At 38.2% G+C, this 21,906-nt stretch overlaps 1 protein-coding gene across 2 annotated transcripts; it reads left to right on the forward strand.

Annotated features, from left to right (window-relative positions):
• Positions 1–44: 44 nt before the first annotated feature.
• SCO1 (synthesis of cytochrome C oxidase 1) lies at positions 45–18,022 on the forward strand (the record flags this gene model as incomplete). 2 transcript variants are annotated; one of them, XM_079134074.1, is made up of 6 exons in its annotated part: positions 45–329; positions 1,283–1,373; positions 3,811–4,008; positions 4,690–4,782; positions 8,600–8,715; positions 13,394–18,022. In XM_079134074.1, the coding sequence occupies 6 exons, from the start codon at positions 45–47 to the stop codon at positions 13,526–13,528; spliced, it is 918 nt and encodes a 305-aa protein (XP_078990200.1). In that variant the 3' UTR covers positions 13,529–18,022. The 2 variants fall into 2 exon arrangements, with proteins under 2 accessions (XP_078990200.1, XP_078990201.1); XM_079134075.1 differs by lacking the exon at positions 8,600–8,715.
• Between the last annotated feature and the right edge of the window lie 3,884 nt (positions 18,023–21,906).

Genomic DNA, 21,906 nt, shown 5'->3' on the forward strand with positions numbered 1-21,906 from the left:
GGAAGTAGCAGGGTGGGTCAAAGGAGGTGCGGTATCCAAAGCTCATGGCGGCTCTGGCATTAGGATTGGGCCCGGTTACGTGGCCCCGGGGTGGTCAACTTTGGCGTCTCCTTCCTCGCGGAATCGAGCGTTGGGTCCTGGAGGAGAGAACTGCGAGAGTCTTGTGGAGGCAGTGCTGCGCGCGGCGGGAGGCGGTGCGGCTGGCCTCCAGGCTCTCTGGCTGCAGCTTGGGAAGCCGGCCCTTAAGTACCACTGTACCGCCATCCCCTGGGTCGTCAGGTCCGGAGCCGAAGGACCGCAAAGATCCCACGCGCCCCTCCAAACCCGGGGTGAGTGTACACATAGAGCCCTTCCAGCACCTGTGGTGGCTGTCAGCAGCAATTCTATTTGGTTTAAAGGATCCTCAGTTTGTCGGTCTTATCTGCCTCGTGGAATTTCATCCCACTTTTCCCCTGGTTTACCAGTAGTCCCCGTGTTCCACAGAACTTGAAAGCCAGCACCCTCTCTGCGGGGTTAGATACTTGGGCTTGGACTTTAAGTTAACACATAGGTTCCAGTTTTTCGTAAGTGTCTTAACCTTAAGTTTATATAATTGAAGAGTCAGAGAACATCTGCAATTTCTGTCTCTTGAATTTCCCTTCAGAGTTTTCACATAACCTTGAAATTGAAACAGAAAAGTTGAGTTTAGTTGCGTGTGGATACCCCTTTTTCTTGGGTTTTCTTCCAGTTGTAGTTCTGACCCAAAACGTAGAGCTACTACTCTCCAGTGATAGGTAAGAGAACTGGGTTTTCAGAGCTGTGGAAAGGGTTAATGATCTAACCCTAAGTGGCAGACATCTTTCTTATTTTGAAACTTGAAAGAGCCCTGAAGTAATTCAGTGCAATTTGCAAAAATCCACAGTTAACTTCCCATTTATTTTATTTATATCTTCAGTTTTCAGCACAAGCTGTATTTGTTTTATAATCAACAGTTGGAGCAAAGTTCACACATAATAGTAGTCATGGTACTTGACCTTCTTTGGATTGATTTTCCACATGAACAGAAAATAACTTGGGGAACTTTCTCCTGGAATAAATACCTGTGTAAATGTATTCAGAACCCAGCTATAACTGCATTCACAGAAACTTTATTTTCTCATGCTATAGTAACCTGGAACATTCTACCTATTTAACAAGATCATGACTTGTGTATATGTATATTAAAAACTCCTGTAATAAATTTAAGCATGGCTAAATATTTGTCTTACTAGTATTTTTATTTTTGAAATATTTGCCCCGGTAGCCTGTTTCCTGGAAGTCTTTAGCGTTCACATTTGCTATTGGAGGAGCTTTATTGGCTGGAATGAAGTACTTCAAGAAAGAAAAGACAAAGAGTAAGTAGATATCATCAGGTCATGTCTGAATACAATCCTTCCTGATTCTGGACTAGCATCTTTTTTGTTGTTTTTAAATTTTCATTTTGAAATAATTTCAGATTCACGGAAGAGTTGCAAAGATGGCATAGAAAGTTCCCAGTGTACTTTCACTGAGCTTCTTGTATAATCATGGCACATTTATCAAAACCAAGAAATTAAATTTGGTGCAATTAACTGAAACTACAGAGTTAGTTTGAATTTCACATGTTCAGTCAGTGTCTTTTACTTTTCCAAATCCAATTCAGAATCCCTCTTTCTAACAGTATTAAAAAACCTATGGTGAATAGATTTGAATGTGGACCATATGAGGGTACAAAGATAATTAAAATGCAGTCCAACCTGTTAGGTACACATGACAGGGAAACAGACACATAAAGAAAGGGTTTTCACTAGGTGAGGTTCTGGCAAACCAGAGGGAACTCAAGGTGCTGTTAGGGTCCAAAGAAAGGCACAACTTTGGGATATGAGAATGTTGCCTGAGAGGCAAACATGGGAAGTAGTGTGAGTAGATCCTACAAACCAGTGAGTAGCAGCGGAGGCTGACTATGGTTGAGGGAGAGCCAGGCATTGTTGTGTATTAGCATCCTGAAATGTTTAGGGATAAAAAAAGAATTTTAGATTTTAGTGAATATTCCAGGACTTTTAAGATCTGGGTTGGGAGTTTTAATTAAATCTTTAAAATACTGATGAAATCTGATTCAGTTCTTAATTTTAGAGTCTGTTTTGATGGCCATTATATAAAGAGTGATGTTTAAATCTGGGAATGAGAATTCATAGACTATAGAATCTTGGTTCTGAGAAATTTTAGTATAGAATATAAGTTTTGTTCTGATATTGATAAAGATGACTTTTACTGAGTAGTATTTTATTGATTTTCATATTAAAACTGGAAAGTTAGGAAAATAAGTGACAAATCTAAAACATGGAAGCTTTTGATTTTAATTTGTAATTTCACCTGCAGTATTTGTTGAACTTAGAAAATTTGCTCTGAGGCAAATTATTTGAGGGTATTTGCGGACATAATATCTTATCATCTGCAAATATTTTTACTGTTTCCTACAAACAAGGACATTCTCTAATCACAGTGTACCTGTCAGACTCAGAAAAGTAATATCCGTATGTTACTGCTTTTCAATCTCCTGTTCAGTCTTCAAGTTTTGCTACTGGATGTCATTTACAGCAAAAAGATCCAGTTCAGAACCAGGCCTTGTATCTAGTTGTCTTGTTAATATCCTTCAGTTTGTAACAGTTTTTCAGACTTTACTTGACTTTTGTGACCGTGACAGCCTTGGAGATTATAGGCCAGTTATTTTGTAGAAAGTACTTTAGTTTGGGTTCGTCTAATGTTTCTTCATTATAAGATTCGGATCATACATCTTTGACAGGAATATCACAAAAGTGATGCCATGTCTACATTGCATGGAGTCACGTACCTCGTGGTTTCATTTTGTCTAATTACTAATAATGATGAGTTCGATCATTTGATTAAGATATTATCTATCAGATTTCTCTCCTGAACACTTGCTCTTACATAAGTGCATATTTTGTGGTGTGTATTTGCATGTGATGCTCCCTACCAATGAATTTTCCTGTTTATTTGTTCAGTATAAACTTATGGTTTCCTTGATCCATTATTCTCTTTTATTTTGATACTCAAAGTGCCTCAGATTAGTTAATGGGAGCCTCTTTAAGCAGATGGCTATATCTTTTTGATATGTCTCCAGTGTTCTTTGAGTTCTTTTCTTTCTGCCACAAGGGGTTCCTGGCTCATCTTGTGCTTTCTTTGCATCAGCCTTGGTATCACCCGTGTCTTCAAAAGTTTTATTTTCTTTCAGTTGAGGAATCTGCATATTGAAACTCAGTCCAGTACTTCTGGTTCTTTTCCAGTGCTACAGGGTTCATTCTAGTTTTCTCCCTTTCTTTCCACAGTTGTCCCTCCTTTCCATTTGGAACTCTCTTATTAATTTATTAGTTCATCCATCTGCCCTGCATGTGACAAGCTCATCATTGCATTCCTCCCCCCATGCAGCTTGCCCCTCAGAACTCTCAAGTTCAGACTTTCTCTGCCAGGCTGTGCCCCCATCCCCCAATACCAGTTCAGACATCTGTCTGCTCTAGGCCAGTGTGACCCTCCCCCACCCAGCACCACCACACCAAATAACTTATGACTCAATTGTTCCAGAAGAGGAAGAAATAGTTTTGCCACTTTATTATAGTGCTTATTACATATCATAGCATTTAACTTGGTTTTATTGGTTTTTTTCCTGAAAAAGATTTTTAACTTATTGAAAGCAAATGATCTGTGCCTCCCCCATAGCTTATTAATATAATGCTAACCATGTATCAAGTATATGGTTAGAATAACTTTTTTGTGTTGTGTATGTGTCTCTTTAAGAGCTGGAGAAGGAACGGCAGCGAAGCATTGGAAAGCCTTTACTTGGGGGACCATTTTCCCTCACAACTCATGAAGGAGAACCCAAAACTGACAAGGATTACCTGGATCAGTGGGTATTGATTTATTTTGGTTTCACTCATTGCCCTGATATCTGTCCAGAAGAACTAGAAAAAATGATTCATGTTGTGGATGAAATAGGTAAGAAAGCCATCACTAACCCTACATTTATGTTTACTTCATGCTACTGTTTTTCTCATTCCTGTATTATGTTAAGTGGGGTGTTATAAATATTTGGTCTGTAAGAATAAAATCTCAGTATTCAGCTCATTTCTTGTTCTGATTCTGAACCTTCCTCTCCACCAAAAGAAACTTGTTTTGATGGTAAAATGTTAGATCACCTAAAATTGTCATTGTGGCCTGAGGCTCCCTGAACTTTGTTCTTGTGCCTGTTTTATTTCAGTTTTCCCGTTGCCTTTTCCCCAGTGATAGATTAGAAATCTGAAACGATTTGTAGTTAGTGGTATTTTTATTAGTACGGTTTAGAAGGAAGGGTGCTTCCTCTTTCAAATGGAGTTGCTTTAGTACATTTGTTCCTTATTAATATTTATCTTGCTTTTGAGATATGGTAGAGGAAAAACTGTAAACACTGGATTGGATTGGGAAATAAGGCAGTCACATTATGTGATCCAGGGTAATAGCATTTACATAACTGTATATGTATTTGATAGGATGTTATCAATAAGCAATAAATATATGGATAAACTACTGGAGGCCATTCTGTTCCCATCCCTGTCCTTTCCACTCCAGTGTTAGATTTCCCTTTGTTTTCTTAATGCTTTTCTGTAGCACTTGTGAATACTAATTAGAACTTTCTTCCAGATAGTATTCCGTCTCTGCCAAATTTAACTCCACTTTTTATCACCATTGACCCAGAGAGGGACACAAAAGAAGCCATAGCAAATTATGTGAAAGGTATGTTTATTCATAATAATTTATATCTTAGTTCTTACAGTTTTTGAAATACCAACTTACTTAAAATTTACAGTGCCTCTTAAAATAGGACACCAATTTTACAGGCAAATAAAATGTGAAGCTCAGAGTGATGACCTGGCTAGTCAATAAATAAGAAAGAAGCAGGTTTCTCAATTCCTGGTGTAGCACTCTTTGTATTTTATTATAGAGGAAGGATTTGAACTTGATGTTCATATATCAACTGAGTTAAAAGGAGCCTTGAATCAAGAGCAATGACAAATTTCTTCCAATTCTAGTTGTGAATCTCATTCTCTTGTTTATAAAATTAGGAGAAATGTATGTTCTTGGAATGGGTACATTGGAAAATTAAAAATGAATTATTATGTTTTGAACTCATAACACATGTTCATCTGTTAGTTTGAGCAAGTTTAATTTCTTTGGGCTCACATTTCTTCAGTATAGGTGCTTAAAAATCAGGAATCTACAGTTTAATTGTACATTTGATTTAATTCCTGATCAGAACAACCTAATAAATAGTTTTGTATTTATGCTTTTTATATGATGCTGTGAAATGCATAGCCTCTAAAATTCCAAAGTTATTTTAAAATTTATTTTGTGAAAGGCCTGCTGTGTATCTTGTTATTTTAACAGATTTATTGAGGTGTAATTGACATATAATTGTGTGCATATTTAAAATGGACAGTGTGTTACCTTTTGACTTATGTATGCAACTGTGAAATTCTTGAAACAATAGTTTCTCTACTTCTTCTGGTGGGTGGAGTCTGCATAAGCTGCAGGCCTTGCCAGTTTCTTCTTTACTGGTTCTTGTCTTATGAATTCAAAGAATGAAATTCACAGAAGAGGAAGAGTGAGTGTAAAAGAGTAGGATTTGCTCAAGTGGGAAGAAAAGAAACAGGTCTGGCAAGGCAAGAGGGGACCCTATAGTGGTTGCCACTTGAGTATGCTAGTTTAAGGGTTTGTTTAGCCCTTGGGTCAACACTGTTTGCCCAAATTAATGCTAATTGGGGTTTGGGAAGTGTTAAGGCTATTGATTGACCCTCCAATCTCTATTTGGGTCTATCCCACCTCCATTTTCCCACTGATCAGCAGGAAATGAACTGTTGAAGTCGATAGATCATACTCTGGGGTTCTGGGTTGCTGTTCCACATGAAGCTGGTGCCTGCACCAGTCCCCGACCAGACTGCCGAGAAGTAACTAGGTCGGTGCACACCGGCTCACCTTTTCCCTAGCTTACCACAGCCCATGCTCACTACCTGCTGTCTAGCCTACCCAGGCTACCTCTACTTCTCATGGAATTTAGGGGTTGGCTGTGCCTCTGGGTGGCCCAGGAGCATGTCACTTTTACCATAATCAAGACAATGATATCTCCATGACCCACAAAAGTTTCCTTTACCCTTTGCATCTCCATGCAGCCACTAAACTGCTTTCTGTCATTACAGTTACAGACTAGTTTGCCTTTTTTAGTGGCTTTTATAAATGTAATTACCCAATATGTACCCTTTTTTGAATGCCTTCCTTCAGCATTGTAATTTTGAGATTCACCTGTATTATAATGTGTAATAATCCACTCTATTGAGTAGACACTGATGGATGTTTCTTTTTTTCCAGTTTTTGGTTATGATAAGTAATAACTTTCATGTATAAGTCTTTGCATGGACACATGCTTTCATCTTTCTTCAGTAAACAATTAGGTGTGGAATGGCCAGATAATATGGTGTATATTTTACTTTTTAAGAAACTGACAAACTTTTCCAAAATGGTTGTACACTTTTACATTCCCACCAGTAGCAAACGAGAGTTCTAGCTTGTTCACATCTACATCACGCTTTGTATGACAATCTTTTTAATTGTAGCCATTCTAATAGTCTTTTGTGGTATCTCATTTTGCTTTTAATATCATTTCCTTAATGACTATTAGCATTTTTTAATTATCTTATTTGCTATCTGTATATCTTTGGTGAACTGTCTGTTCACATCTTTTACCTATTGTATGTGTATATGTATGAATGTATGTATGTATGTATGTATATGTTAGTTATATTCTGGATGCAACTTTTATCAGGCATTAGATTTGCTAATATTTTTTCCCAGTGTATGGCTTGTCACTTCAGTCTCTTAACAGTATCTTTTGAAAAGCAGTTTTCAGTTTTGATTTAATCCAAATGTATCAGTTTATTATGCTTTTACATGTAGTGCCTTTTGTTGGTGCATAAGAAATCTTTGCCTAACCCAAGTTGACAGAGATTTTTGTTTCCTTCTTAATCTTCACAGTTTTTGTTGAACATAGAAGTGTATGCCTATAATCTCAGTTGCTTGAGAGACTGAGTCAGGAAAGCTGCAAGTTCAAAGAGAGCCTGGGAAACTTAATGAGACCCTGTCTCAAAATAAAAAATAAAAAGGGCAGGGAACGTGACTCAGTAATAAAATGCACCCGGGCTCAATCCCCAGTATCCCCTGCCAAAAAAGAGAGAAAAGAATTTTAAAAGTTTAGTTTTTATTTTATATTTTAAGCCAAATTTATGCTTATAATTTATTTTTCAGAAATTTAGCCCCAAATTTTTGCCTATAATTTGTCCGATTTTCAGAAATTTAGCCAATAGCATGTTTTTTTTTCCAAAAGCCATTAAAACTGGCTATTTATAAATGAACTCACGGGGTAACACACAATCTCCAATTTAAATATGTTATTGGCAGTTATCCTTATCACATACTATAATATTCTCAAATGAGTAGACCTGAGTTACCATACTTAAATAAAATGCCAAAAATGTGGTAATTTTCTTCCACAACACACACACACATTTATTGCTAGTTGTATTTGGAGGTGGGAGAGGTGTTAAAATTTTCAGTTTAGTGTTTAGGAAAATTTGCCGTTTTAGTGGCTCAACTTTTTAAAAATTTGAATATGCAGCTAACTAGGCTTCATCTACCTTTCTTATTATTTACTCAAAGAATGAAAAAGAAATATAAGCCAACCTGCTTTTTCAGTACCCAAGTCAATTCTCAGTTTAGAATGAATTAGTCCAAGGAACAAAAATGGGCCTGTGTACCATTGGAAGAAAAAACTGCTATTAAATGTTTGGTCGTCATTTCATTAGTCTGAAGTGTATATGCTGTGGTTTACCCTGAGCCCTGAACTTTGCTATAGTTGGTCTTTAGAATGATGAATTTAGCTCTTTATCAGAAATTTATCTTTATCTAATACCTGTATTAAGATATTTGCTGGAAAACAAAATGCAGATATTTTGATATGATCTTAATTGTGAAGCAAATGTTTTTTCTCATATGAGCAATGAAACACAAGTATGTAATTCCTGAGAGTACTTTTAAACTTCATTGTATCTTAACTCTGTAATTTTTTAAAAGCAAATTAATTTAAAATTACATTTAAATTATCAGACATATTCCCTCTGGATCTTTAATGGTCATAAGAAGATTCAAATTTCTATATGTAGTTCAAAGGAGAATTTCACTTGTTCTATATGAATTTCTTTTCCTTAGAATCATGAAAGTGGACTGGGGATGTGGCTCAGTGGTAGAGTACTTGCCTAGCATGCTTCAGGCTGTGGGTTCGATCCCAGCACCATAGCAAAAAACAAACAAACAAAAAAACCTTTCAGCATATGAATCATGAAGAAATGTTTGGGGACTCACAGGGGAAAAGTAACAATGGTACTGTTTTGTAACTGATGTTGTTATTATTTATTTTATTTATTTATTTATTTATTTATTTTGAGATAGCAGTGATTATTTTGCTTGCTTCTTATTTTTTTACCCTCTTTCTTGCTTTATTTAGAATTTTCTCCCAAACTGGTTGGTTTGACTGGCACGAAAGAAGAGATTGATCAAGTGGCGAGAGCATATAGAGTATATTATAGCCCCGGCCCCAAAGATGAAGATGAGGACTACATAGTAAGTCATTGTTGTGCTTTTATTCACAGTCTAACTCCTAGATCCTGAATATTGATACAGCATTAAATGGCTGACTAGCTTCCAAGATGGGGGGGAAAAACAGATTATTGCAAATTCCTTGGGTATTTTAGATATTTAAAAAAATAGAATCATTTGTGTGTTTTTGTGTGATACTGAGAGTTGAACCCAGGAATACTCTACCACTGAACTTCATCCCAGTCCATTTTATTCTTTGTTTTGAAAGTTATCCAGGCTGGCCTTGAACTTGTAATCCTCCTGCTTCAGCCTCCTGAGTAGTTGAGATCACAGGAATACAACACTGCACCCAGCAAGAAGCATATTTTTTTTAAAGATGACTGTTTAATTATATTCACTGTTTTTATAATTTAATTGCATATCTGTCCTTTCTAGTGGCACATAATCTATGAGGCGGCATAAAATCAGATAACTTGGTAGCAAGTTAGAAATAAAGAGGAGCCATTATGTGGAGGCAAGGCTTATTTTAGTTTTAGTTTTAAAACATTGTATTGGTTATCCTTAATGAAGAGGTGTTAAGAAATAAGCTCCTTTAAAGAAGCCATTGTAGGTCTTGGGGAATTACATTTTTGGATTAGATGAGTGTTCTGAAAAGCAGGAGAAAAAAATGAAAGCTGACAAAAGGTGAATTTTTTTGTGAGGTTTATTTGTATATCAACTATATGCTTTGTACAGTTTGGTTTAATGCATGTTTTTTAATGAGGAACAGAAATTCTGTTAAATTGTTCGTCTATAACTGTTGCATTAAAGAGCTATCTTCATGTTCATCAGCACAAATGGTGCAGCAACATCAGACATAACAGTAAACCCATCCCCTACCCACTGTTTTCTTCTCAGTACATTTTTTTAATCACATTTGAGTTGACAATGTATTGTATTATTACAGATTTTTTTTCAGTTGTCATACTGTAGTTTTTGTGTCTTAGTTGGACAAAACGATTACTCATAAGAGCCTTTCCAGCTGCATAGCTGGTAGGTGGAAAAAAAGATGGGCAAGACCCTGAATCACTGATCCTCCAGCTCCCTGTGGTGTTTCCGTAGAGTGATGTGCTGAAGGAATATCTTACTGCAGTATTTTGTCTCTACTGCCCACTGTAGTTTCTGCATCATGTCTGAACCTGGAACATACTGTGTGACCCTGTGGCTGACAGCCTAAATTAAAAGCAGGCTTTTGACCCCTCTACCTTAATTAAGCCCACAAAGTTATTGTACCTTCCAGGTCTGGCACCTCATAGTGTTAGGGAAACTTGGATTCATGGGAGAAGAGGGACAAGAGAAAGTCAAGCATTTTCTCTTAAGCCCTGAGTTTAAGGAAAATAGACAGATGTCCCACTATACCTTCGGCAGTCCCTCTGCAATTTTCTTTGATCGTGTTGTCTGCCTTGACTGATTGGTCTCAGTGCAGCAAGGATACATCATTTTCATGTTACCTTCCTGTAGCTAGTAGTGTATAGCTAGGTGCTAGCAAGATCATAAACAAAGCAAACACAGGTTTGGACTCTGAAATTTGTGTTCATAATGCAGATAATCCAGAATAAGTATAATAATTTTTTAATATTAAAAATTAAAATGTAAATATGTAAGTCTTATGAAGACTTCTTTGAGCCTTAGACTATATCTTCAATCCTATTTTGAGATATATTTGGTCTACTGCCATACAATTTGATCTTTTGATAGGATCAATGAGTTTGCTACACCTTCGCTAAAACCAGTAGAGGGAGACACTCTCCAACTTCTTAGATTTTTCATTAGTATAACTTCTATGCCTTGAGGTTACAGATTTTCATACACAAGACAGTATGGGAGATAAGAAAGATCTAGAGGCCTGGACCAGGCAAGGTGGTGCACACCTGTAATCCTGGCTACTCAGTAGGCTGAGGAAGGATCACCAGCCTGGACAACTTAGTGAAACTCTTTCTCAAAATAAAAAAAATTCTAACAAGGGCTAGGAATATAGCTCAGTGGTGGAGTGCCCCCCCCTCCCCCATATTAGATTCCCAACAGCACCAAAAAAATAGGACCTGCAAGGAGTGGGAAATGAGGGTGTGCCTTGAGATTTTCCTAATGTCAGACAACAGTAACAAAAAGTAACAAAAGGTAAACTTCTGGCTTTTGAATGGACTCTTCAAACTGAGAATGTATGTAAACCAGGCATGCCAAACATTTGAGATTCCTTAGAATGCTAAATCTCTTTATTATTATATATTAAAACAAAATATTGCTTTATTTTTATGAGCATTAGTTGGAAAATACTCTTGGGGTGGAAAAAAAGAACACAAATAGCTTTCAAACCTAGGAAAATATTTTCAGTTTCATAATGAAAGGAATATGTTTTTTTTTTTTTTTAATGTGATGCCATTTTTTTACCTATTACTTACGCAAAGGTCAGAAAGTTTGAAAATGTGTTATTAAAATTGGAAATACACTGTTGGAATGTATTTGGAACAACAGGCACTTCCATGCATTATTGATAGGAATTAAAACTGATATACCCTCCTCAGAGGGCAGTTGACAGTATATATCAATATCTAAAGTTAAAGCTTTTTTTAGCTTAGAGATTCTACTTTTGGGGATATATCCTACAGATATGCCCTGTGCATTGTTTGTAAAGAAAAAGGACTGAAAACGAAATGACCATTATTTTAAAAGCTATTATGTATGTACTGATACAAAACAATGATCTTAATATTGTTAAATGAGAAAGCAAGAATGGTATGTTACTGGTGTATAAAAGTTAATAGATGGTAGTGGATGTATACACGAGTAATAAATGCAAAAATTTCTCTGAAAGAATGCAATGGTTCCTTCCGAGAAGAACTGAGGGACCTGGATCTAGAGCAGGAAGAAGACTTGAAAGTGTATAAATTTATTGAATTTTTTATGTGCATGCATTTACCTTTTGAAAAAACAAATGTGTTTGTATGTGTATGTAAGTAAGTAAGTAAAAACTTGGCATTAGAAAAGCTGAGTGCTGTTCTCCAGTAGAATTGGAGGTAGTAGCATCATGATTTAAAACAAAATATTGTGGACTTTGGAAGCAGGAGGATGCTTGATTTAAGATGAGGGTTGGCATTCTGTAACTGACCCTCCCCAGCATATTCATCATTTGTAAAGGAAAATGCCTGTCTCAGGAGTGGAGACAACATGGGAAAGAATGTGTCAGTTACTTCTAGTTTCATTCTTCTGTATGAGGAACTACTAGAACTTACAACAAATGTCATTTTGCCCTGCCCACAACTCCGATGAAATTTTAAGAAGTGACCACCAACAAGTGTGACAGATATGGATAGAAGGATGCAATGGAAAGTAATTTATATTGGGAACACTCAGAATAAGTCCAGCATAACTGCAATTACGGTTTTTAAGGGAAAGAAACTAGAGAAAAAAAGAATAGAAAAAGGAAGACATGGGGCATAAGCAACAGAGTAAGATTTGAGGGGAGAACTAGAGGCTTAATTCTGATTTCTTTGTCAAATGTGTAGAGAAAGGTCAAGCCCCTAGTGTCTTGGTTCTGCAGTAGATTCTTCCATAACACATGAAGTCACCAGCTGTTTGAGCTCTCCTGCATGCATTCTTTTCTATTGGGATAGGCAAGTGGCTCTTTCCATTTGCTATCTCCTTATGAATGTGTGTGTATAAAAAAATAATAACCTCACAGACATATAATGTGTTTGGGGGTATATTTGGAGGAGTGTCTCCAGTTTGGTATGTGTGAGCACATTCCTGTCTTGCCAAGTAGCATTTAAGCCTGCAATAAATCCCAAGGACTTATACTGTCAAATATGCTCTTTTAAAATTGGATTTTGTGGAAGCAAGCTAAAAAGATTGATGACTAATCTGAACTTAAGTTAGAGCCAGGTATGTTTTAAGAACTTTGTCAGAAAAATAGATGGTGAATTGTAGCAGACTTCTGGTATAGTACTTATAGCTCCTAAGGAGCTTCCAGGTGATTTGCTTCAGGTGGTGGTGTTCAGTATAGTATTTTAAAATGTAGGAGAGAATAACATGCCTTCCTGTTTCTGTTTGAATTACTAATATCAGAACTAAATACTGTGTTAGAATGTAGATTATATAATTAAGTGAATAGTTTTCTGAATTCTCATAAAATATGGTAAGCAGAATTTGAGCAGTAATGAGTAAGAACTAGTTCTACCTAAAACAAAGGAATACACCCAAGAATTTACAAGGAAAGTAATTTTTTTACCAACACTTAATTTCATGTGACATCTCTATTACACTCTGGTTAAGGGATCAACTGAGGTACTTAACTCAAAAATGTCAGGTATTTCCAAAGCAGCATTGCTATTCCACAAGCACTTCATGATGGTCTTTTGAAGCCTACAACAACCATTTCTTTCCAGGTGAGTTCTCTTAGAGATTTGTGGAGGTATTAAGAATTGAACAAAAAAACTCCAGGTTCTAGCTGATGTTACAAGAAATAGCTGGTGCAGATTTCTGGAACACAGATTTTAGACCATCCATTGCTGCGAATTTGCTATATGTAAGAGGCCATCCCATAAATAATAGATTGATTACAATGAGTATTTAAGCATTAAAGTTCTCTTAGTATGTAGTATTTGTTAAATAAGTGGTTTATTTGTGGTAATCTTTTTCTCTCATCTCCTCCACCTTTTCTTTGCAGGTGGATCATACGATAATAATGTACTTGATTGGACCAGATGGTGGGTTTCTAGATTATTTTGGACAAAACAAGAAGAATGCAGAGATAGCTGGCTCAATTGCTGCACATATGAGGGCGCACATGAAAAAGAGCTAGCCAGAGCAGCATTGTGGATGTTGTTCTCTTGCCAAAGGGGACAGAAGCTTTGTCTCCCATAGGAGCCAGTATATATAATGTGCAGCCTACAGGATGGCCTTCATGCCACAAGAACATCTGTATTTTATATGAGGTGTTCGCCTTGAGTTCAGCCAATATTCTTGGAACTGTGAAGATTACAACCCAGTATCCCAGGTAACTACCATGCATCCAGAGGACCACGTTAAAATGAAGGCAATAGAGAGCAGAGCTCCCAGAAGGACATTGCAGGGAGAGGCACACTGGAGCAGCTTCAAGAACAGGGCCCTTGGAGCAATATCACCACCTCTATGCTGTGTTGGACCCTTCCTTGCTCATACAGATCCTGGGACTGAATTTTACAGAAAGAAGTGCAATTCCATAGTGCCCTTGCTTTTCCTCGCCTTGAACTCTTGATGGCTGTTAACATTCATGTTCAGTGCTCTGCCATTCAGGGCTAAATTTTATACTTGAAAGCAAAATCTTACTCTTCCTTGTTAATGAACATCACTCTCAGTTTTACGTTTCATTCATTCCTCTGTCAGCAGATGCCAGTTTGACTAGTTAAGAGGAATAATCTGTCATTTGGACTAAACTGTTAGTTCATTTCCTATCGGGGTCTTTTTTGTTTTTTTAAAGCTTAATGATTTTGCCAGGTTTTCAGTGATGTACCAAATGAAAACCAGAGGACATAGATACTAGATGTGGTGCAGACTATTTTTCTGCATGTTCCACATTGCACTGAGTGTAAAATAAAGATATATTTAGCTTTCCAACTTGAACAAGCATGACTTTTCTCCTGGGTAAAGAGTGGGTGCCTAGGAGACAGTACACATCTCTCAGGCAGGGACCCGTAGACTCAGGTGGGTGCATGTTAGAACATTGGCTTCCAGGGCTAGAGCTGCATTCCTAACAGAAATCCCTGCTGACTCAGATGCTAGGCACTATACCTGCAGTAAGTGTTTAATAAAGAAATAATAATAACTTGGCCATACTTTGGTATATCTGTTGGCTGTTCAAGAAAATGATCTTTGAGTGATGACATGAATTTTGACTTTTGTTTTTAAATTTGACTTCCCTGGTACCATGTTTGCTCATCACTATTTTCTTTTTGAAGCTGCTGCTCTAGGCCAAGTTCTCTGAATATTTTTCAGTAAATCCTAAGCTGCAATAAGTATAATGCCTAGTTGGAAAAGAGATTCTTTTTATACATCAGTTATGTTTTATTTACACATGCTATAGGCCTGTCTTTTGGCTTTTAAATTCTCCATACTTAGGTTAAATAGAAGTATTTATCAGAGTGAAGGAAAACAAAAACTGTAGTTAAAACTGAATCGTGTTTCTAAGATTAGTATGTCATAGTACTAACCACGGAATTTCAGAATGTGATTGTATCTGGAGATAGTTGTGAAGGAGGTAACTAAAATGAGGCCATTTGGGTAGGTTCTCCATTAGCCAATATTACCAATGTCCTTAATAAGAGATAGGGACGCACATGCATAAGACCCTTTGAAAACAAAAAAGATGGTCAGAGAGAGAAGTCTCCAGAAACCAACCTGACACCTTGTTCTTGGAGCTCCAAGCTTCAGAACTGTAAGTAACTAAGTAAGTAAATAAATGTTTAAACCACTCAGTGTGTGGCATTTTGTTAAGGCAGTCCTGGGAAACCAATGCAATAGCCCATTCCTTAATAAACAACTACAAGTAGCTGGTTTGGAATGACTTTCTCAGGAATCTTACCAAGAAAGTGAGGAGGAACTTATTAAAAGACTAGTCTCGTATAACAAGACAGATATTAAATATCTGAGATGCCAAACATTTAGAAAGATGGCCTGTTTTAAGCCCCAAGCCATTTGTGTGGCTCACTTTGCAGCAAGCTTGCTCTTGGATAAACTGTGGACCTCATTCTCAGCTGTTGCCCTGTTAGAGCTTGTGTAATGATCCAGAAAGGGAACAGCAACTTTTGAAGAAATGTTTCATTTGCTCTTCATTCCCGTGTCAAGTTTAAAGTCAAGATGATAAAACCAGGAAAGAGGGCCCCAGAAATTTTTACTCATGAAGTGTCCACTCTAGATAATAAAGATGTATCACTTGGGTCCCTGCTTGTTCCACGGCTATGGTGTGCATATGGTTACCATGTGAATTCAACCAAAACTGCCGGTTCCTCTTAGCAGAACACCCTCTCAGTTGTGCCTCTTGGGGAAATAAAAGTCAAGACTGCCCTTCAGTGGATTCTCACTTGACAGTCTTTATTTGAGTGTTTTCACTGGACTCAAATGGAATTAATATTGCAAAAAAGGCTCTTCATTGATTTGAAAATTGTAAGAACCCTGTCAGTGGAATAGGCATGAAAGTACTTAATGCACATGGGTTTATGAGGCAACTGATTCCTGAGGTATGTGTAAGAGCTGAAATTTATTAAGTTGGGAGACTGATAGGAATCCGAGAACATGATATGAAATTGTACTGTGTTTACATAGGATATAAGAATCTCATTTGGAACATAAGTTTAAAAGAAATTAAAATCTTCAACCATAATCTCCCTTCATTTTTTTACATACAAAAAATTAAATTGTGTGTGTGTGAATTGCCTTTAAAAGACCAGTTGTTCATGCAAGCATTTTTCATCCATTTAGTTTATACTTTGTACTGGTAGTTACAAGTGACATTACTCTGATGATATGGGTAGTTACTCCTGTTACTAATGAGAGGTGCAAGTTAATAATCTCTAGCCATGTCTTCATTAATAACACTTTTAAAAATTAAGAGGTAATTATTTTGTTTATTTTCTAAATGTATTTTAAAGCTCGTTCATTCTGCTTTCATAATTATACCATAGCCTCAATAGAGGAAGTTTGGACTATATAAAAACTTGAGAGAGGAACACTTAAAATCACTGTTGTTCCACTATGAAGAAATACTGTCTGGATGCATTTCCTTTCAGTCTTCAGCATTTTTAAATTAGTCTTTTATTGTACCAGAAGTTCACAAAGCATTCCATTAAAACAATTAGACATGATATATGGAGCTCAAGTCTCTTGTGTCCCCTATTCTAGACCCCTCCTCATCGGTAACTACTGTTTTGTGTTTGGTGTGAATCTTCTCACACCATTTAGAATCCACTTAGGCTGGATTCCCAGGCTCGAGTTTTACTACTGAGACTTAGTGAAAAGTTATTACCATGACACACTGATATTGCTCAGTTTTTATAATGACTGGTTTTGGTAAGTATTGAAGATCCCCCTCTCCCTTGCCAAAGCTAGGTAGTGGGTTGACAAGAGGAAATAATAGTTTGCAAGGTAAATTTTGATTTTCCCCTCTCCCCAATGTGCACACATCCACCAGAGTGCATAGGATGATTGCTCAAGAAACAGCAAGAAGCCCATCATGACTCAAGTCATGGGAGATCATGATTCAGTTTTAGCTACAGTTTTTGTTCTCTTTCACTCTAATAAAAATACTTCTATTAGGTTTAACACAGTATTGAGAATTGAAAAGACAAAAGGGAATCCAAAACATGAAAATGAGGAGAGAAGAGTCCAGGAGCCACAATCCAGAGGACACTGGGAATCACCGTGCTTAAGTGTTGGGAGAAGCCCTGGAATGACTGAGAACAGGACCCTAACCCAGTCCATCAGTCCAAGGGGCTGTTACGGTTTGAATATGAGGTGTCCCCCCCAAAAGCTCATGTGTGAGACGGTATAAGAGGTGAAATGATCAGAATATGAGAAGTGTAATCAGTGTATGAATCCGCTGATGGGTTTTAACTATAGGCAGGTAGGATGTAGCTGGAGGAGGTAGGTCACTGGGGATGTGCCTCTGAGGTTTGTATTTAATTCCTCGTGGGCAGTTCTCTACTTCCTGGCTGTCATGAACTTAGCTGTTTTCCTCTACCCTGCCCTTCCACGTGGATGGTCTGCCTTGGGGGTCTGAGCTATCACGTTAACTGACCATGGATTGAAACCAAGACAAAATGAAACTCTTCCTCAAGTTATTCTTACTGGGTCTTTTGGTCTTAGCAACAAAAAGTTGAATAAAGCAGGAACCCACTGTGATGATTGCTTGGATTCACTTAGAAGTCCAAGAACGCTAATGTTACCCTTCAAATGTGATCTTGGAAAGTCACTTATGCTGTGTACTATTTCATGTGAACATTTAATTGACAGAAAACTTGAGTTTTCTTAATTGTGGAGATTTTCCAACCTATTCAAAGAATAATAAGTTTAGTGAGCTTGATACACCCATCAGTACTTATCAACACAGTGACCAATCTTGTTTCACCTACACTTCCATCTACTCCCTCCACGGCTCAGTTCCAACATATATCTCTAAAAGAGATCAACTCTGTCTTTTAATAACACAACCACAATCCCAATATCAGGCCAAAAAACTGTTTTTGATTTCTTTGTTTGTATTAGCTTTCTGTTGCTGTTACAAAATAACTTGAGAAAATAAAACGAGAATTTTTTATTTTTGCTCATGGTTTTAGAGGTGCAGTCCATGGTCTCTTGCCTCCATTGTATTTGGGCCTATGGTGAGGCAGATCATCATGGCAGGGAGAACTTGGTGGAAACAAACTGCTCACCTCACAGCAGCCCCAAACAAAGGGTTCATTTCCTTCTTCCTAACTTCCATTTGATCCCACTTCCTAAAGGTTCCACTACTTCCCAGTATTGCCACAGTCTGGTGACCAAACATTAATTAAGCACATGGCCTTTGGGAACATTTAAATCCAAACCATAAAGTACTGCTTAATGCCATCAACTATCCAATCAGTAAGAAAATGATTTTAAATTTGGTTCTTGGACTTCAAGGAGCCATAACACTATTCATGTGGAGGAATTTTCTGTTCATGTCATGCATATGACTTCATGCCCATGTTTACACCTAGGCCAAGGACAAGGGGGGAGAATCTCTCAAACCTCCCCTTCCATTCCCAATCATTCAGGTTGGACCAGATTAGAAAGACCAACCTATTTGTGTTTGGAGGTATTTATGTTTGTGTGTTGTTTTGTTGTGGAGTTTTTGTTATTTTTTGTTTTGGTTTCTTGAAAAACAAATAATGGTGTTAAGAGGAAATAAAATTCTGGAAGAACAGGGAAAACTGACCTATGGTGATAGAAGTCAAAATAGTACTCACCTCTGTCAGAGTTGGATGGTTACTGATTGAAAGGTGTCCACAGGAATTTTCCAGAGCAATGGAAATATTATGCATAGCTTGTTCTATGTGATGATTTACATGCTTAAAAGTGTATTAAGCTTCAAACTTAAGATTTATGAATTTCATCCTGTTCAATCTATACCTCAAAAAAAAAAAAAATGAAGGGAAAGATGAGTTCCTGCAGCAGGCAAACTTGAAAGAAAACAGGTCTGTGATATGAAGAAAGCATCAATAATGCTCAGCAACTTGCTGAGTTTGAACAGAGTGATGCGACTCATGCCCAGGTTGCCCATGGAGAAGAGGGACTGAAAGGAGATGCACCGAAGGTGGAACTCTCAGCAAGCTTTAACAAAATCAGAAGATTGCAGATAGAGAAGTAGGGCTGGGTGTGATGAGGCAGTCAGTGCACAGTAGCTGTACTTAGCCCAAAACTCAAGATCTTTCTTCTCATCCACTGTAAGGTACAAGAAATCCATAGCTCCAGTGCCCACCCCCACCCCATGTGCAAGATAGCAGCGAAAACTGGCACCACTTTTAGAGGCAGAGAAGTTTTCTCTTGAGGCTTTTGGGGTCTTTCAGGGACCCAGGACACTGAGGTAAGGACAGCCTGAAAGAGAACAGGCCCATTCCCTGTTATATGCTGCAGTGAGCAGCAGCGGTGATTATCAGTCAAGCTGAGGACTACTCCAGTGATTCTTGTGCCCACTGGAGTCCCATTTTATGAAGTAAAATCACCACCAAATATAAGGTACATCTCCCTTGTACCTGAGTACATCTCAAGTATTCCTGGCCATGTCCATAGTTGGTGGCCCATTATCCATTTTCCATTCAAGGATGACACAAAGGTAAGGGACCCAGGCCCGCTTTGCAGAGGTATAAGCTTTTCAGTCTCTAGAGGAAGGGGTACCAAGTCTTGACCTCTGCAACTGCTGGGCACAAAGATCTTGGTGATGTGTTGGGGGCTGTGCCATGTTGGCGGCGCCAGGATGGCACCTGATCACATCGGCAGCGAGGAGGTTAATCGACATAAGCACACTCAGGTGATTTTCTCGTCCATGCACACAATGTATGCACATGTGTTCTCGAGCACTAATTGCCTGCTCCGAGCGTCTGGACTAATCTTTGCGTAAGAGGCGTGGCCCTACTCTCCGCCTCCTGGAGGTGATATAAGCGTAGGCGAAGCGAGACAGCACAGCAGCCATTAGCAGAAAAGCAGGAGAAGAAAGATACACGCGCGGCAGCAGCCAGAGGGAAAAACATGCGGCAGCAGCTCGTAGGGAAATGCGGCGGCGGCAGCCAGAAGAAAGAACACAGCAGCTAGTAGGGACGGACAGCAGCCATTAGCAGAAAAGCAGTAGAAGAAGACACACGCAGGGAAAAGCAGCTAGGAAACACGCAACGGCAGTTAGTAGGGAAAAGCGGCACAGCAGTGAGTAGGGGCAGCGGCGGAAGGCAGATCGCGGAACGGAGAACTGAGACGCATCACTGGGGCACCTTGGGTGGACGTACCCTTAGTTCACAGGATGCAGGACTTTAAGGTGTAGCAAGTCTCTTCCTCTAAGCTCTAAGCAAAGCCTGTCTTTCAAAGTTTCTCTCTTAAGCAAAGTCTCTCTTTCTCTCTGATAAGCGGGGTCTCTCTCTCTCTCCTCTCAAAGCAAGTAAACCTCATTTCCTCTATCCTCTATAAACAAACAAGCAAGAAAGCAGTGCACTAAAGAGAAAGATAGAAGTGCCTCAGTTTCCACTCCACCATCCATAAGACCCGTGCAAGTTGTTGCTGCAGGTGGTGACAAATATCCAAGGATTTTGGAACCGCAAAGAGCTAGCGACAGTGATGACCTTGAGGTTGTTCTGTCATCACAGTACTGGGTGTGTCCAAAACCACCTTGATGGGCAGGGGAAGAAGGGTCCAAACAGGACTTGGCTGCAAGTTTGTAGCAAAGTGAATATAGAACTTTCTGGATGGCCTTGCTGGACCTGCAGTGTCATAGCACCTGGGAGCTCACTGGAAATGTGTAGTCTTAGGCTCCACTGCAGAGCTCTTTAATCAGAATCTGAATTTTAACAAGATCTCCAAGTAATCCCTACATTGATTCCCACCTCCCCCCACCGTGCTCCACCAAGGCTAAGGATAATAAAGTAATTAATCATCTCTCAATCAGGAAACTCGTTAATCAATGTTTCTTCCACAAAACAATTTGAAGAGCCTTTCAAGTAAACAAAATCCGTTTTCTGATCATTACTTTATCATCCCATTTAAAAATTTTAATCCTGCCTGTCACTCCTTTTCAGAACTTTCCTTCAGCCCAAGATATCAAGTTTCTCCACTGAGTTGATATAATTTCTGCAAAAAGGAAAGAGATATGCTGCTTGATTAGTCTCTGAATCAGCCCTCAATGCACTACTTCCATTTAGGCATTTTGAAATATCAAATTGGAACCAGATGGAGAACCATTTGATCGCTGGGTCAGGTCAGGCTCTGGTAAGACACTCTTTATTACAGAAGAGAGTGCCCTGCAAGGGTTAAATCCCTTTCTGAACAGGAACAGGCAAGTATTTGGTGTGAAAATCAGGGCAGACTTTTCTTTGGATGGCTTGCTTGGCTGTCTGCTGGCCTTGGGGATCTCTTGTGGGCCCAAGCAAGTACAGAAGGCACCAAACCCATCCATGCAAAAGGCCCTGACTGGGACAGGAGGGACTCGGCATGAGGGCAGTCATCCACTAGTCACTGACTCAGGCCACACTTTGGGAACATCTCAATACTTTGGATATACAGATAGAGTCAGTCCTTAGAGAATGCAAACAACCACACAAAACATAAGAGTAGGATTGTGTTTAGATATTCTGCCCCAGTTTGCAAATCAGTACACCTAATATTAAACTCTCTTTGAAGTGTTTTATGTATCTAATCAGCATCTAATAACACGTATGCAAAAATAAACAAGGTTATTATATACACTATGACAGCCATATAGTAAATATAATGAAAAGATTATTAAATTCACAATAGCATACAGAATTTATAATAAACATAATAAATGTAATCATGATTCAGGATCCATAAAATTATAAAAATTTGGGGAATGTATAAGCTATTAATGAATAAAGAAGAATTCTTGATGAGAAGACTCAGTAATATAAATATGTTAATTTTCTCCTATTAAATCTTTAACACAATTTTCAATAATATTGTAATGGT

The sequence above is a fragment of the Sciurus vulgaris genome (genome assembly GCF_902686455.1).
Source record: "Sciurus vulgaris genome assembly, chromosome: 3".
NCBI classification, from domain to species: domain Eukaryota; kingdom Metazoa; phylum Chordata; class Mammalia; order Rodentia; family Sciuridae; genus Sciurus; species Sciurus vulgaris.